The sequence below is a fragment of the Lagenorhynchus albirostris genome, chromosome 4, assembly GCF_949774975.1.
Source record: "Lagenorhynchus albirostris chromosome 4, mLagAlb1.1, whole genome shotgun sequence".
Lineage (NCBI taxonomy): Eukaryota > Metazoa > Chordata > Mammalia > Artiodactyla > Delphinidae > Lagenorhynchus > Lagenorhynchus albirostris.
Genome location: NC_083098.1, coordinates 33,957,132 through 33,973,239, shown reverse-complemented (window position 1 = coordinate 33,973,239; position 16,108 = coordinate 33,957,132). Strand labels below are relative to the sequence as shown.

Sequence of the window (16,108 nt, the reverse complement as noted above, 5' to 3'; positions counted from 1 at the left end):
AAGCTCCGCCCCACAGGCGGCCCCCGAGGAGAAAGGCCCGCCCTTTGGCCCCAGACTGCCTGCGGCCCACCAGCGCGCGTGCGCAGAGTCTTACGTCACATCCGGCGCCAGGACGCCCGATTCAGGAAGGGGCCGAGTAGTTGTGGCGGCGGTTTCTGTCCAGTTGGTTGGAGTTTCATCCTTGCTGGAGCGAGTGGGTAGACCGCGGCGTCATGGTCGAGGTAAAGTGACACTTGGGTGCCCAGGGGCCATCTGTTCTGGATTATTTTTCTTTGGCGGCGGGCGTGAGGGATCGAGGGTGCTGGGAGTCAGGGGAGAGTAGCGGCTGCGAGGGGAGGCTGTTTGGCCGAGGCCGGGTAGTCTCTTAAGGTTTTTAGGGAGGCAGAGAAGCCGGATGAGAGCACAAGTTGGAGGTTCTGTCTGGGCGGGAAGCCTGAGATAATTCCTCCAGTTTTCATTTGGCCCTTGGGCGCTTGAGCTGGGCACTGTCCTCTGAGGCGGAGTTTCTGTCGATGTTCGACCAGTGGTACTCGCTGCCTGCTGGGTCGAGTCGGTGATTCTGTGTCTTACAAAACTGGCGGTCTTCTCTGGTCTTCATTTTTTGTCTTACTAAAGCTCTTCCCCGGGAAAACCTGCCATTCTTGAATTTTTGCATTTTCCGCTAGCTTGAACAACTATTAGCAAGCCTTGTTCGTTTTATCTCAGAATTCTTGACTCTTGTCCAGGCCCACTGCCATCACCTGAATTCAGACCACATCATCTTCCACCAACGCTGATGCATTAGCTCTTTGGTGGTCTCCTTGCTTCTGTTTCTGTCACCCTTCCCCCACCCCCGGTAAATTGATCAGTTTAAAACGTAGGATGTTCGAGCTTTTCTTGGCTTAAGACCCTTTAGTGGTCCTATGTATCTAGAGCAAAAATGCAGACCGTTGCAATGGTATAAAAAAAACTTATCTGGATCTTGTCTATCCTTACAACCTCATCTTGCATCATCAACCCACCCTTTCACCAAACATACACAGCTGTACTGCAGGTTCTGGCATTATTTCGGTTACCAAACACCTTTGTATTTACATGGGCTTTTCTCTCTGCTTGGATTGTTCTTACCTCTATTTTGTGCAAGGCTAACTCCCTCTCTGCTTAACTGCCACCTCAGAGAGATCTTTCATTACCACCCTAAGGTCTTCTTCTGTCCTCGGTCTCAGCCCCCTGCTTGTTTCCTTCATAGCACTTATTAAAATGTGGAGTTACTTTGTTTGTTTTTATTTGCCTGTTTCCTCTTGAGCACAGGGACCGTGGCTGCCTTTCATCATTCTGTTGTTAGTTTCTAGCACAATACCTGCCACTCAATTAGTAGGAGTTCAGTAAATATTTATTGAGTAAATGACTAATCTCAGGCATCACTCAGCTGGTATACCTGGGGCTCTGGCCCAAGAGGAGCTTCTTCCTCTTCTCTGAACTTGACTCCTATAGCTTGCTACAGATAGCTGTGGTGAGTGGTACAAAGCTTTTTACATATTTAAACATGTAAAGTGTATAACTAATTTCACTTTAATTTAGGTTATGGTATATATAATTTGTAGCTAGATATGTAATTATACTCTTTTGTTCTAGGAGGTACAGAAACATTCTGTGCACACACTTGTGTTCAGGTCATTGAAGAGAACCCATGACATGTTTGTGGCTGATAATGGAAAACCTGTGCCTTTGGATGAAGAGAGGTAGGGATAGTTCCTTTTCAATTGCTAGAATATTTCAACTTATAATATTGGGGGAAGAGAGCAGGGAGAGGGGAAGGTTTAAAGATTAGTAAGTAATACTAACTCATAGGATATCTATTCAGTAATGAGTGGTGTTTGGGCATAATTTAAGCTGAGTTAACTTTATTTTTTTTGGCCTTATCTTTTACAGTAAAAGTCCCATTAATTAATTGCATTTTACAAATACCCAGTAATTAGGAGAGTCCCTTTTAGGCGTTATATTTTATAATCAATCACTTTGTATGTGCTTTCAGCTTCCTGCTGCTCTCAGAGCCTTGCTGAGCTGAAATTGTACCTGGCCAGTACCTCTACTCCCATCTTTTCTCGTTAGTATGATGAAGATTTTTGAGTGGTGGCATATTTTTGGTTCTACATCTCCAGCTCCAGTCTGGGATTGCATTATGTGCAGTGTTCCTTCTTTGTCCTTTACCCTTCTTTAAAAATCTACCTAATTCCTCAAACAAGCATTTATATTTAATTTACCAAGTGGACTATCCTTAAAAGTAGCATAATAAGTGCATTTGTTTCTAAAATGCTGAGTTAAGTACTTGGATTAGTTTGAACTAATCTTTCTAGGTATATCCAGGAAAGGTTACTATAGAAGCTTTTACTGTATTTTTATATTTAGACATTTGAAGGAAAGTATACTGACTTTGAGGTTTTTTTTAAAGGATATATTAGTTTCTATATATTTTAAAATGAGTTAGACCTTTGATAAATCAACATGAAAGTTTTTATATAATTGGTTAACAAACTAAACTATTACTTAATGGATGCTATGTGGTAGATTGTGAACAAAAGTGTGGAAATGCACTTGGAAATTTTTTAAAATATTGTTTAACTTTAAAATCTTAATAGTAACTTTTTCTACATGATTAGGCAAACTTAAGCTACTTAAATACTTGTTTTCTGGATATCTGTGAATATATTTACATTGGTGAATATATTTAAAGTACTCAAAGATACATTTGTATGTTTATAATTTTTAAATAGTCACAAACGAAAAATGGCAATCAAGCTGCGTAATGAGTATGGTCCTGTGTTGCATATGCCTACTTCAAAAGAAAATCTTAAAGAGAAAGGCCCTCAGAATGCATCAGATTCATATGGACACAAACAATATCCTGCCAATCAAGGTGAGTATGGCATTGTCAGAAATGTCAGGATTTATATGTGAATTTTAAAAATATAAAAATGAAATGTCTTATTAGTGCTTCTTCTGGAAGGACTTATTAGAGCCATACCCTATTTAACAGCTTGATTTCCTCATTGGAGTAGTGAGTGAGATTATTGGTTGGTGGATTTTTCCCTTATAGGAAATTAAAACAGTGGTATAATGATGGCAGAAATTCTTAGGATATGGAGATAGTCATAGTGGAGACTAAAGGAAAAATTCCTAACCTGTAGGGAATTTTTCTTTCATCTATCTGTTTTGGCTATAATTCAGAAAGATGATATTAAGTACTAAAATTGTAGTGAATAAAGATAATCCAAGATTCCACAGGAAAACCATTTGTTTGGAAGATAAACCTGAGTGGATTATTACTTGATAAGATGACCTCTCTACACACCATTGCTATATAGCAAATGTACAAGCTTTCTTGACACCACATCAGCAAATGATCAGAGAACTACCTGTGAACATGGTCTTCAGAAGGCAAAGCAAAAATGATCAACTTACCTTATTTCTGAGGCTTGGGCTTAGTTGGGAAAATTTGAGATATCCAGTTGATAATTTAATATTATTTAATTCATTAAAAGACGTGATACTTGTATATAAGATAATTTTGCCACAGATGAATTTTCTCTCTCTCTCTCTCCCTTTTTTTAATAGGACAAGAAGTTGAATATTTGGTGACAGGTACACATCCGTATCCACCAGGACCTGGTAAGTAGCTGTTATATTTGAAAATGTCTTATTGTCACTTATATTTCCATGACTGAGCCAATAATATGATTCCCATTGCCTGTAAAATATAAGATAAGCTCAATAACCAAGCATCCAGGCATAGCTGTTTAGATGATAATTAACTAAGTTTCACATGCATTCATTCAGCAAACATTCTTAACCACTTATTTTTTTTTAGGCACTGTGCTAAGAATTCAAAGGCAATAAGACTGCTCCAGGCTAAGACAAGCTTATTACCTGGAAGTTTAGTCGGACACATAAATATCACGAAGCTTATAAAAGTGTTAGAAGTGTTAGTATAGAAGCAGGTATGATAGAAACATATCCTGGGTGTGTTGTATGTGAAGAGGAATTAGCACACAAATGGAGTGGCCAGTATAACAGGGTGGAGGACAAAAAGCTTAGTATATCCAGGTTCTAGTAATTTTAGAGGACGGAATTCACCATATTCAAGTATAGATGAATTGGTGCTTCTTGTTGTAGGAATTTACATTTACCCTTCGAAACATTCTGTTAGTATTTGGGGAACTGCTTAATTTTTATATTTGAAGGTAATATCCCAAGATAATAGAAATTTAACTTTACTATCTTGGGCTATGTTAATATTAAGCTGTTTTGATTAAATATATGAGACAAATTTGAGATATATGTTGTTGGGCAATATTTATTGTAAAAGAATTAGAAACAAAAGACCTACAAAATGTAACAAAAATTTTTGTAATATCACCACCTAGAGATAATCACCATTACCTTTTTGTTATGTTTTCCTCCACTATTTTATTGTAAATGCATGTAAATGGAAGCAAAGATAGATACTAAAAGGAGTTGATTTTTTTTTTATTTCAACAGGGGTTGCTTTAACAGCGGACACTAAGATCCAAAGAATGCCAAGTGAATCAGCTGCACAGTCCTTAGCTGTGGCATTACCTACTTCTCAAGCCAGGTAGGAGATACTATGCTTCTAAATAACAAAGATTTTGAAAGCATAGTTTACTGTTCACATTTTTTCTCATTTTTAAATTTGTTTCTTTGTAGTTACGTATTGTATGACATTTTCCTTTACCAGTGCTTACAAAAACTTAAAATATAGAGTCAGTCCTGCAGAACACCTGACTGGAGACATTAAGTACTTAGAATATGGTGTTTCTTTTGCCTCAGGGTTGATGCAAACCGTAGTGCACCTGCTGGAGGTGAATACCGACACCCTGGGGCTTCTGACCGGTCACAGCCTGCAGGGGCGGTAAGTTGTCTGTGTCAAATCACATCACACTGTGGGTTTCTAACTTTAACATGTTGCCTATTTCCATTTATTCCAAGATTCTTACCTTAAATATTAATAAATGAACATTTTCCTTGGACTTGTTCAAGTAAATAGCGGCCTGAGCTAGTTGCTAATATTTCATAGCCCTAAAATTTAAGTTGCTAGTGGATTGACAGAATAATTTAAAGTTCTGTTAATTCTGTGTCTGCTTGCACGTTGGACATAACATTTATTTTGATGAAGATAATGTGATGATGCTCTTTATTACCCACTATTAAAAATGCAAGCATGGTTATTCTGAAGCTTCTGTTAGTACGTGTTAGATATGAAAGTGTTTTTTTATTAAACTCTCATTTGGTTTGTACAGTTAGAGTTGAGTGCTACTAGTTGAGTGCTATTATTTCTGTGTATGTGTATCTGCATTTTCTTCTGCGTTTTTTTCCTGTGTATATAAATGTGTATCTTTTACAATCTTACAATCTTTACAGTCTTACAAATGAGCATTTAGAAATATATTATTTGTTTGTAAGTAAATGGCAGCTACTGTTGTTATTGGTGAAAGTAGTTATAGAAAGAATAACTGAAAACATGCAGTTTGCTTTATTATGCTGTTACTTGAAGTGAGTGCATTCTTTACTTCCTCAGTTTATTATGCAGTTGCTTTGTGAAGTGAATGAATTTGTAGTCCTCCTACCAGGGTCTTTAGCCTCCATTCACAGCATCTGCCCAGGCTTTCTGCCTCCTTAGGATATAACATAGGCTTCTTGAGGGCAGTAACTTTACAAACTTTTTTTGGACGGGTGGATGCTATCAGTATATGGTTATATCAGCTAGTATACCCTTTAAGATAGTATTGAAATACTTTTGTGGGAGATAAATAGAAGGAACTTTCGGTTTCTCCTTTGTAGTATGAAATCAATAATGTTAAAATATGACAAAAGCAACGGCATTAATCCACATATATTTACTTAAATAATAATGGGAGCTTACATTTAGCATTTACTACTCTGTTACAGTCTTCATAATAACTGTATGAGATAGTTGCTGTTATTTCCTTTTTACTAATGAGGCACAGAGGTTACATAATTTATACCCAAGGTCATTAGCTAGTAACGGACAGAGTTGGGTTTTGAACCCGTGCACAGTGATGTGTGCTCTCAATGTTAAGGTTCTGCCTCTCTGAGATTTTTTAATTGTTTTTTAAAGTTAAAATTAACATACGGAAAATATAGTTCTGATTGGAAGTCTTAGACTCATTTTCTAGGTATGCAGATATTTTTCAGATATCTTTTTTTCTTTACTTAAGGAAAAAAACTTTCATAAATCCCTTTGACTTTCCATTTTTGAATTGATAACATGAAACATTAGGTAAGATATCTTTAATAATTAATCTATTCCATATCTAGGTTGTTATGGACAGTGGCAATGCCAAGAACTCCGCACTGATGGCTAAAAAAGCCCCTACAATGCCGAAACCTCAGTGGCACCCGCCGTGGAAACTCTACAGAGTGAGTGAATCTGTATATTATTCCACTACATGAAACATGATCACTGCTTTCCAGTTAAACAAGAGCCGAGGAATGGAATAAGGAGGAAACAAGAGTGAATATGAGAGCTGGTAGAGTGATCTGAGGTGGGGTGGAGGGAGGGGCTTAGACAGTATCTTAAAAGATACTTTGGGAAGGAGACTTCATTAAATGGAAGCTATACTTGTATATTGTATAAGATACAGTATACAATATTGGTAGAGGCTACTAAATGGAGAGCAGACAAAATAAATTTAGGAAAGTGTTCGAGGTGTTCTATGCGAAGGCCAAAGAGAAAATCCATACATCAGGACATTTCTGTGGCCCTACCAGTTATCTTTTTAATTATAGTAAATTGGAATGATTCAAAATGTACCAAATCTAAAATAAAATGTAAATAGTAGGAAACGTACAGCTAGACAAATGATCATACCTTAGAATAGACTTCCTTTTGGTGTATAGATCTAACAAATCTTAATATATATATGAATTTGGGTAACCACTACCGCAATTTGGATAATAGAAGTTCCATTGATTCAAAAACACCCCTGTGCTGTTTTCTTATAATCATATCCTTTCTCACCCCTGCCAACCATTCATCTTTTCTCGATCACTGTAGTTGTACTTTTCAGTTGTATCATATTTAACATAAGTGTGATGAGTTGAAATTGAATAAACTTTAGCTTCTGTGTAGTGAGCCTGCTCATTCTACCTTTTTAAATACAGGTGATCAGTGGGCATCTTGGCTGGGTTCGATGTATTGCTGTGGAACCTGGAAACCAGTGGTTTGTTACTGGATCTGCTGACAGAACTATAAAGGTAATAAGGAAGGAAGAAAATGTAAACCTGATTTTGTGTTTGCCGTGTAATTTTAATGTTTTATTTCCTCTGGTGGGAATTGCTGTTCTAGTTCTCTGATTTCTTAGACCCGAGTGTGGAGTAAAATTTATTATCTATACCAGTTAAAAGTCCCAAATAGGGCTTCCCTGGTGGTGCATTGGTTAAGAATCCACCTGCCAATGCAGGGGACATCAGTTCAAGCCCTGGTCCGGGAAGATCCCACATGCTGTGGAGCAACTAAGTCTCTGTGCCACAACTACTGAGCCTGCGCTCTAGAGCCCACGAGCCACAACTACTGAGTCCGTGTGCCTAGAGCCCATGCTCTGCAACAAGAGAAGCCACCGCAGCGAGAAGCCCGTGCACCACAATGAAGAGTAGCGCCTGCTCACCACAACTAGAGAAAGCCAGCGTGCAGCAATGAAGATTCAATGCAGCCAAAACTAAATAAAATAAATAAATTAAAAAAAAGTCTCAAATAAATATCTGTTTGAAAAGTGGTATTTAAGCAACAGTTTTTTTTCCAAACAGTACATGCTGACTGTTTACAACTAATTTCTTCATATTTTTTTCTCCTTCTGGTTACAAAATTAAAGCATGCTTATCTATAAAAAATGTGGAAAATGTAAAGGAGTATAAAAGAATATAGACCCAGTGCTTCCCTGGTGGCGCAGTGATTAAGAGTCCGCCTGCCATTGCAGGGGACCTGGGTTCGAGCCCTGGTCTGGGAAGATCCCACATGCCACAGAGCAACTAAGCCCCCGCGCTACAACAAAGAGTAGCTCCCACTCGCTGCAACTAGAGAAAGCCTGCGTGCAGCAATGAAGACCCAACGCAGCCAAAAAGAAAGAAAGAAAAGAAAAAGAATATAGACCCGGGCTTCCCTGGTGGCGCAGTGGTTGAGAATCCGCCTGCAGATGCAGGGGACACGGGTTCGTGCCCTCGTCCGGGAAGATCCCACGTGCCGCAGAGCGGCTGGGCCCGGCCGCTGAGCTTGCGCGTCCGGAGCCTGTGCTCCACAACAGGAGAGGCCACAACAGTGAGAGGCCCGCGTACAGCAAAAAAAAAAAAAAAAAAAAAAAAAAGAATATAGACCCATGCATAATCCTACCACTGTCATATTTGAATTTTCTTTTTAACATTTATTTCTGTGTATGTGTATCTGCATTTTCTTCTGCGTTTTTTTCCTGTGTATATAAATGTGTATCTTTTAAAAATCATGTTTGATATGTAATTTTGTTCCCAGCTTTTTTTCAGTTAATATTGTGTCAAAGGCATATTCCTGTCAAAAACTGAACATCTTTTTTTAAAAATTTATTTTAAGTATAGTTGATTTACAATATGTTAATTGCTACTGTACAGCAAAGTGATTCAGTTATGCATATATATACATTCTTTCTCATATTCTTTTCCATTATGGTTTATCACAGGTATTGAATATAGTTCCCTGTGCTATACAGTAGGACCTTGTTACATATTCATTCTATGTATTATGGTTTGCATCTGCTAATCCCAAACTCCTATCTTTTCCTCTCCTGAACATGTTTTTAAATGGTTCCATAGTATTATGTCATTTAGATATTCTATAATCTGTTTTCCTTCTGTTAGGCATTAAAGTTTTTTTAGTTTCCTGATTTTTCACTAACATAAGTAATGCTGTAGTTAATATGTGCCTAAAGCTTTTTCTGTATTTTAAAGTGTTTTGTTATGATAGTTTCCCAGAAAAAAGTATTAAAGGTCAGGCATTCTTGAAGTTGACACCCAAAGTTAAAAATTATTTTCCAAAATGGGTGAATTGATACTTGCAGCATGTGAGAGGATCCTTTTCAGCACATTGCTTGTGTTTTTTAAAAAATATTTACTATTGTGATAAGCAGAAGTGAATATCTAATCTTTCAAAAGCTGTGTATAAAATTTATAGTGATGTTGAAGTTTTTGATACCTTTATTTGCTACTTTTAGGTTTTTTTTTTTAAGTTGATGCCATCCTTGACTAATTTAATACCTCAGTATTCATACTTTTACTATCAGTGATATCCTTTATATATTAAGAATATTAACTTTTTGTCATCTGTGCAAATATTTTCCCAGTTTGATCATGCCCTTTAATTCTCTTTTCCCTGATTTTATTTTTGTTGATGGGGTCATTTTGCAAACTTTTATATATTTTTATCTTTCACTTTTTGAAGACAATTTTAACATCAAGATTCTAAAAATTTGCTTTGGAATAATAAAGAAGAAAAATTAAATATTTTTTGATTGCAGATCTGGGACTTGGCTAGTGGCAAGTTAAAACTGTCATTAACTGGGCACATCAGTACGGTGCGTGGTGTGATAGTGAGCACGAGGAGCCCGTACCTGTTCTCCTGTGGAGAAGACAAACAAGTCAAATGCTGGGATCTTGAGTATAATAAGGTAAGCATGAAGTTAAGGATTGGAGACATGGGCCCCTGTTTATCTTCCTAATTGTAGAGATTTTAACTTTCTTATTTTTTAGGTTATAAGGCACTATCATGGACATCTGAGTGCAGTGTATGGTTTAGATCTGCACCCAACAATCGATGTGCTGGTGACCTGTAGCCGAGACTCAACTGCACGGGTAAATGGAATAGAGCTGATCTGTACATATATTGCATCTTACAGTATGCTTATTTGGTCCTAAAGTCATGTATTTTTTGATAGAGTATTTAAAGATAGTTGCCTTGACCCATCAATGCCCTACCTAGTCTTCATCTTCTGAGTTCTGTGGCCCCACTATGTCTATAATTGGGAGGCCCCGCCCCTGATATGCGACTTCTCACATGCCAGTCTATCACCACAGCTGTGGTCCATTAGCTGTTTCATTCAGTAGCCCCATTATACCCATTCTAGTCAGTAGGTCCCCTGATCTTGTAGCTTTTTTCCCCACTGCCTGCCTCCTATATACATTCCCCAGCCAGCTTACAGGTAATTATTTCATTTACTCACTTTCTTCATTATATTCAAGGCAGGCACACAAAGTTGTCGAGTAGATTCCCAGGCTTGCATTGATCTGGTTACCTGCCTGAGATATGAATACCTGTTCTCTTTGATGGTATGTCTGTTGTGTTTTGATAGATTTGGGATGTGAGAACTAAAGCCAGTGTACACACGTTATCTGGACATACTAATGCGGTGGCTACAGTGAGGTGTCAAGCTGCGGAACCACAAATTATTACTGGTACGATGGATACTTTTCAAGTTTACAGTATATTCATATCAGAGTGCATTATGATTATATACTTTTCATATTTACTATGACTCTTGCTTTGTGTTGTATATACAGTGTTTCTGTGTGCACTTGAAATTTTTTGTGGTAACATTTCATCCCATTGTTTTTATCTCATACTTTTTACATATCATAGAATCTTTGTATCAGGTAATGTCTGACTAGAAAATAGTGCTATTAGATACAACTAAGCATTGTTTTATAGTATCAGAATTACCGGTCTAGGAAATTAAAGTTAGAAGACAAAATACTCTCAGACTTTTAGAGCTGGTTTGAGTCTTGTTTTGCTTAAAATATGGTTAATATCATTGAATCTTCAAGACTAGAAAATAATTCCTTCCCGTGTGTTTCATTAACTAAATGATTATTAGAGTTTTTTCCTTCCTCTCCACTAGGGGATGACATCATGTATTTGTTTTATTTGTTATTCACATTTGTTCTAGTTACTCAGATGACAGTGCAACAAGCGTTTATTACATTCTTTTAAGAATTAAACTTAAAATCAACCAAATATTTTGGAACTATAGAAAACAATTAGCCAAGGGTTAATATGACTTTTATTTCATATATATATGTCTGTGGAGGAATGCTTCCAATTTTATTATATTTAACTTTCACACTCTTTTTTTCTGATTTGTGTGTATCTTGGGGATGTGTGTGTATTCTCCTTACAGGAAGCCATGACACTACAATACGATTATGGGATTTGGTGGCTGGAAAAACAAGAGTCACATTAACAAATCACAAAAAATCAGTCAGGGCTGTGGTTTTACATCCAAGACAGTAAGTATGTTTTCCTAAGTAGCTTCTCTTCTTTCTTCAGTTCTTAGTATAATACAGAAATACCAATATGAATACTACTTTGGTAGTCATTTAGCCACTGTCATTTTTTCACCTGTGCCACATATGAACATGCATTTCTTTTATTTTCCTTGCGTAGTATTTTGCTTCATGGCCTCTATAAGACAAGGAAAGCTTTCTGCATGGTGAAAATGATGTCAAATGAGATAACACGAATAAATCATGGTTAAAAGTTGCATGTCATAATCGAAGCTAATAGTAGCTATATTTAATGTTTTAGACATAAATATTATTAGGCACTGAGCTATACATAGAATAGTTAATTCTTAAGGAGGAAGTTAATATGATCGGAAAAAATAGTAGTAATCATGAACATTATAGTCAGAGTATCCCAAGAGATGGAGCATAATATCACAACCTGTTGTCTATGAAACTATATCACCTGGCACTTTCTGGTCACAAGTCATATCTTGCCTCTCCTCCTCTCTTTCCCACTCTCCCTTACCTTTATTTTCACTCTTGTCCTTCCTCCCTTTCCCTGTCTTCCTCATTCTCTTTATTCCTCCCCCTCCCTTTCTCTCTTCCTCTTGCCTCTATTTCTTTCATTTTCTCCCTTTCTTCTTGTTCTGTCTCTCTCTCCTCTCTCTCTGGCTTTCTCTCTTGCTTTCTTGAAAATAGTTACATCACCCCTTGCCCTTTATGTGAGTTTAGGGGTTTGTATGTTTATTGCTTTAGCTTAGTGTAGAGCATTGGGGAAATGAGAGGAAAATAAAACTTCAACCTAGGACTTAACGTACATTTAAAATAATTTAAAAATCTGATTTAACTTGGAACAAATATCTTGATATTTTTATCTCTTGGTATGATGATAATATTTTGCTAAAACTGCATAGATCCTGACTACACATGCAAAATACAACCATAATCAGATTTTATAAAATCCACCATTGTATTTAACTTGGTTTACTTTATCATTAATTCTTTATCTCATTTCAGTTACACATTTGCGTCTGGTTCTCCAGATAACATAAAACAGTGGAAATTCCCCGATGGAAGTTTCATTCAAAATCTTTCTGGTCACAATGCTATTATTAATACACTGACAGTAAATTCTGATGGAGTGCTTGTATCTGGAGGTAAAATAAGATTTTTATGATAAATATGTTTTAGTCTGTCATTTTTTTCTTTTAGTGAGTAAAATTTCTAAGTCATCACACCTAGGTATTATAGCAGAACTTGCCTGTTTTAACGTTTGTTTGAATGTTCACGTGTGTTCATGCATATTCATAATGCACGTAGCATATTTCATAGTTTAGCTCTCTTTAAGTTACCACATTGATAAATCTAAGTTAGGGGTTTATGCCAGAAATCGCCTAAAGTTTGGTTGTGTGTTCTGGAGTTGAATGTCGTTTTGTGGTGCTTTTTGAGATCTATAATAAATTTTGAATTAAGTACAAATGAAAGTAGACAAACTGATATTAAGAGGAGCTTGAGTGCCTGCATCTTATATATCTTTGTAGTAGTGACTGCAGTTACTACTGTGGTGCTTAATAAACATTTGTCAAGCTGAACTGTTGAGAGGACACCAGGTTTAACTATATCTTTCCCTTTAAGCTGACAATGGCACTATGCATCTTTGGGACTGGAGAACTGGCTACAATTTCCAGAGAGTTCATGCAGCAGTGCAGCCTGGGTCTTTGGACAGTGAGTCAGGAATATTTGCTTGTGCTTTTGATCAGTCTGAAAGTCGGTTATTAACAGCTGAAGCTGATAAAACCATTAAAGTGTACAGAGAGGATGATACAGCGGTAAGATTTCTGTTTCATATACATTGTAAAGTATAATAAAATCAGCCATGCGAATTTTGCAAGCGTTTTCTCATTTTAAAGTTACTGAAATTATCAGAAGGGAAAGTAATCTTCATAATATTAAAGTATTTGTCATCTTGAATAGTGTCTGCTCATAGATTTCTTTATTGGTTTCATTGATGACAGCAAATCAATAGTTTTGATTTTATCTCAACGTTCCTTATTAGAGTTATTGGGAAAATCTTACACTAAGAATCACAGCAAATAAGTTGATTACTATGCAAATTAATTCTAGAATCATAAGCTTTGGTGTTATTAGAATGTCTAAATAGCAATTTTATTTAAAATGAAAAACCGTAAACTGAATTTGTAGCAAATGCATTCATCCTTTATTAGATTCAGATAATGCCAAAAGTTTGTCACTTATCTTAAAATTGTTAAAGAACTGCTAAATACATAATGCCAAGTAATATAATTTTGAATAAGTGCCGTATTTTTGTTAGAAAGGAACCTATTAAATATGAAGCAGGCCAGAAATACTTGGTTTTAACTTACTTACTTTTCTATTTTTAGACAGAAGAAACTCATCCAGTCAGCTGGAAGCCAGAAATTATCAAGAGAAAGAGATTTTAATGTGGCGTTGTCTTCATGGTGGTTCCAGTTTTGTTTGTTTTTTTTTTAGCTTGGTGTTGATGGGCATATCCAGTCATTTGTGCTCTGGCTAGGAATATAAAGCAAAAACTCACATGCTTGAATCATTGCTTTTTCATATTTTACAATGAACTGTCCTCTCCCCATGTTTTTATTTCTAAAATAAACAGTTTGAGATCCTAGGAGGTAAGATGCAGATATCAAGCATATGTGGGTTTGTTGAACATAACTATCCTAAAGATAGAATGATTTATCACTTTTATTAAAACACACTTTTTTTTTTTTTAACTTACAGAACTGCTTACTGTAGTAGGACATGTTTTGAGGGGAGCAGTCTTTCTTTTTAATCCTTTAAAAACTGGTGTCTGTGACTGATAATTTGGGATTAAAGGATTTGAAGCGTTAACTTCTGTATGTTTATTCCACATACAGTTTTTGAGTGCGTGTTCTGTAAAGTTCTGCACTAGATACTGTTCAGGAAGTAGACAGATGAGATGTGTCTGTCTTTTCAGACAGGGGTCCCCAACCCCTGGGCCACGGACCAGTACAGGTCCATGGCCTGTTAGGAACCAGGCTGCACAGCAGGAGGTGAGCGGCGGGCAAGCGAGTGAAGCTTCATGTGTATTTACAGCCACTCCCTGTCACTGGCATTACCGCCTGAGCTCCACCTCCTGTCAGATCAGCGGCGGCATTAGATTCTCATAGGAGTGCGAACTCTACCGTGAACTGCGCGTACAAGGGATCTAGGTTGCGCGCTATGAGAATCTAATGCCTGATGATCTGAGGTGGAGCTGAGGGGGAGATGCTAGTACTGGGGAGCGGCTGCAAATACAGTTTATCATTAGCAGAGAGGTTTGACTGCACAGAGACCATAATAAATCAATTGCTTGCAGACTTGTATCAAAACCCTATCAGTGAGTGTCAAGTGAAAACAGGCCCAGGGTTCCCACTGATTCTGCATTATGGTGACTTGTATAATTATTATATATTACAATGTAGTAATAATAGAAATAAAGTACACAATAAATGTAATGCGCTTGAATCATCCCAAAACTATCCTTCTGACCCCATCCCCAGTCCGTGGAAAAATTGTCTTCCTTGAAACTGGTCCCTGGTGCCAAAAATGTGGGAGACCGCTGCTTTAAGACTTCCACTTTAGTAGCTTATTACAGAAATGCTGTTATAGAGGTACCAGCGAAAAGCCAGGACAACACAGAGGAAAAGCCCATTTATTTTCCCTGAGGAGGATTATGGAAGACTTCTTAAGAGTCAGCGGTGTTTGAGCTGAGCCTTGAAAGAGGTCAGAAAAGAAAAAGGTACTCTAAGATGAGGTGTGAAGTGACAGGCCAGACATGTGAGAGGTGTGTGTCCCAGGAGTACAGAGTTGTCTGCTGCAGTTGAATGAGAACAGCTGGTGGTGGCAGGGAAAGCTTATGTTTTGAGTTTCAATTGTATTCCACAAGCAGTAGGTTAGCAATATAGGTATCAAACCCTGGAGAAATAACTGGAGATACCAATGGATGTATTTGAAGCTATAGCAAGGGCTGCAGTCTCTTGTGAAGACTTCATAGAAAAGTGTTACTTAGGTTTCTGATGCCTGTGCCTCTTTCTAGCATATACCGAGTTTTACAAACCCTGTCCTTAGGATCCTGATTCCCTATCAGGCAAGAAAATTTGTCACACTTCACTTTCTACAGTTAGAAAACAAAATTACAGGAACAATCAGTTTAAAATTTGTTTCAAATTAAGAAATTATACCATAATTTTGAATAAGCATTTCCAAATATACATAAACCATCTTGCATGCTGTAGGTGGGAGTGTAGTTGTTAACAACCTTTGGGAGGGTAGTTTTCCAGAGTATATTGAAGATGCCTGGAATCTTTGGCTAACTCCTGATTAGAAATGAAATTACTAGGAAACTGCCTAATGGGAATAATCTGACAACTGTACACAGCATACTTATTTCACCTTTGTCTTTAACTAAAACTAGCCCATATGTCCTAACAATAAGGGACTGGTATAATAGATTATGGCATCTTCATGCAGTTTCCATTAAGAGTAAGAAATGTCTCTGGAATAATAAGATGTCCAAATTTTACCCTTATATATAAAAGGAAGCTGTGCAAGCTTTTTTTTTTTTTGGTAGAGTAACTTGTTAATGCTCTAAAAAATACTGGAGAAGTAACACCACATTGTTATCAGTGGCTCTGTGAGAGTGGGATTATGGGAGAACTTTCATGATTGGCTTTATATATTTCTATAATGTTTTAATTTTCTATAAGCATGTATTTTGTAAACTTAAATAAAG

The 16,108-nt window shown here is 37.0% G+C and overlaps 1 protein-coding gene across 2 annotated transcripts; it reads left to right on the top strand.

The window, feature by feature from the left end:
- Positions 1-94: 94 nt before the first annotated feature.
- PLRG1 (pleiotropic regulator 1) lies at positions 95-14,205 on the top strand. Of its 2 annotated transcripts, XM_060147147.1 has the most exons (16): positions 189-221; positions 1,615-1,721; positions 2,015-2,086; positions 2,754-2,896; positions 3,595-3,648; positions 4,519-4,612; positions 4,828-4,909; positions 6,337-6,438; positions 7,183-7,275; positions 9,558-9,707; positions 9,790-9,891; positions 10,389-10,491; positions 11,214-11,322; positions 12,337-12,476; positions 12,955-13,148; positions 13,722-14,205. In XM_060147147.1, the coding sequence occupies exons 4-16, from the start codon at positions 2,767-2,769 to the stop codon at positions 13,779-13,781; spliced, it is 1,413 nt and encodes a 470-aa protein (XP_060003130.1). In that variant the 5' UTR covers positions 189-221; positions 1,615-1,721; positions 2,015-2,086; positions 2,754-2,766; the 3' UTR covers positions 13,782-14,205. The 2 variants fall into 2 exon arrangements, with proteins under 2 accessions (XP_060003129.1, XP_060003130.1); XM_060147146.1 differs by lacking the exon at positions 2,015-2,086 and having other exon boundaries at positions 95-221.
- The last annotated feature ends 1,903 nt before the right edge of the window (positions 14,206-16,108 follow it).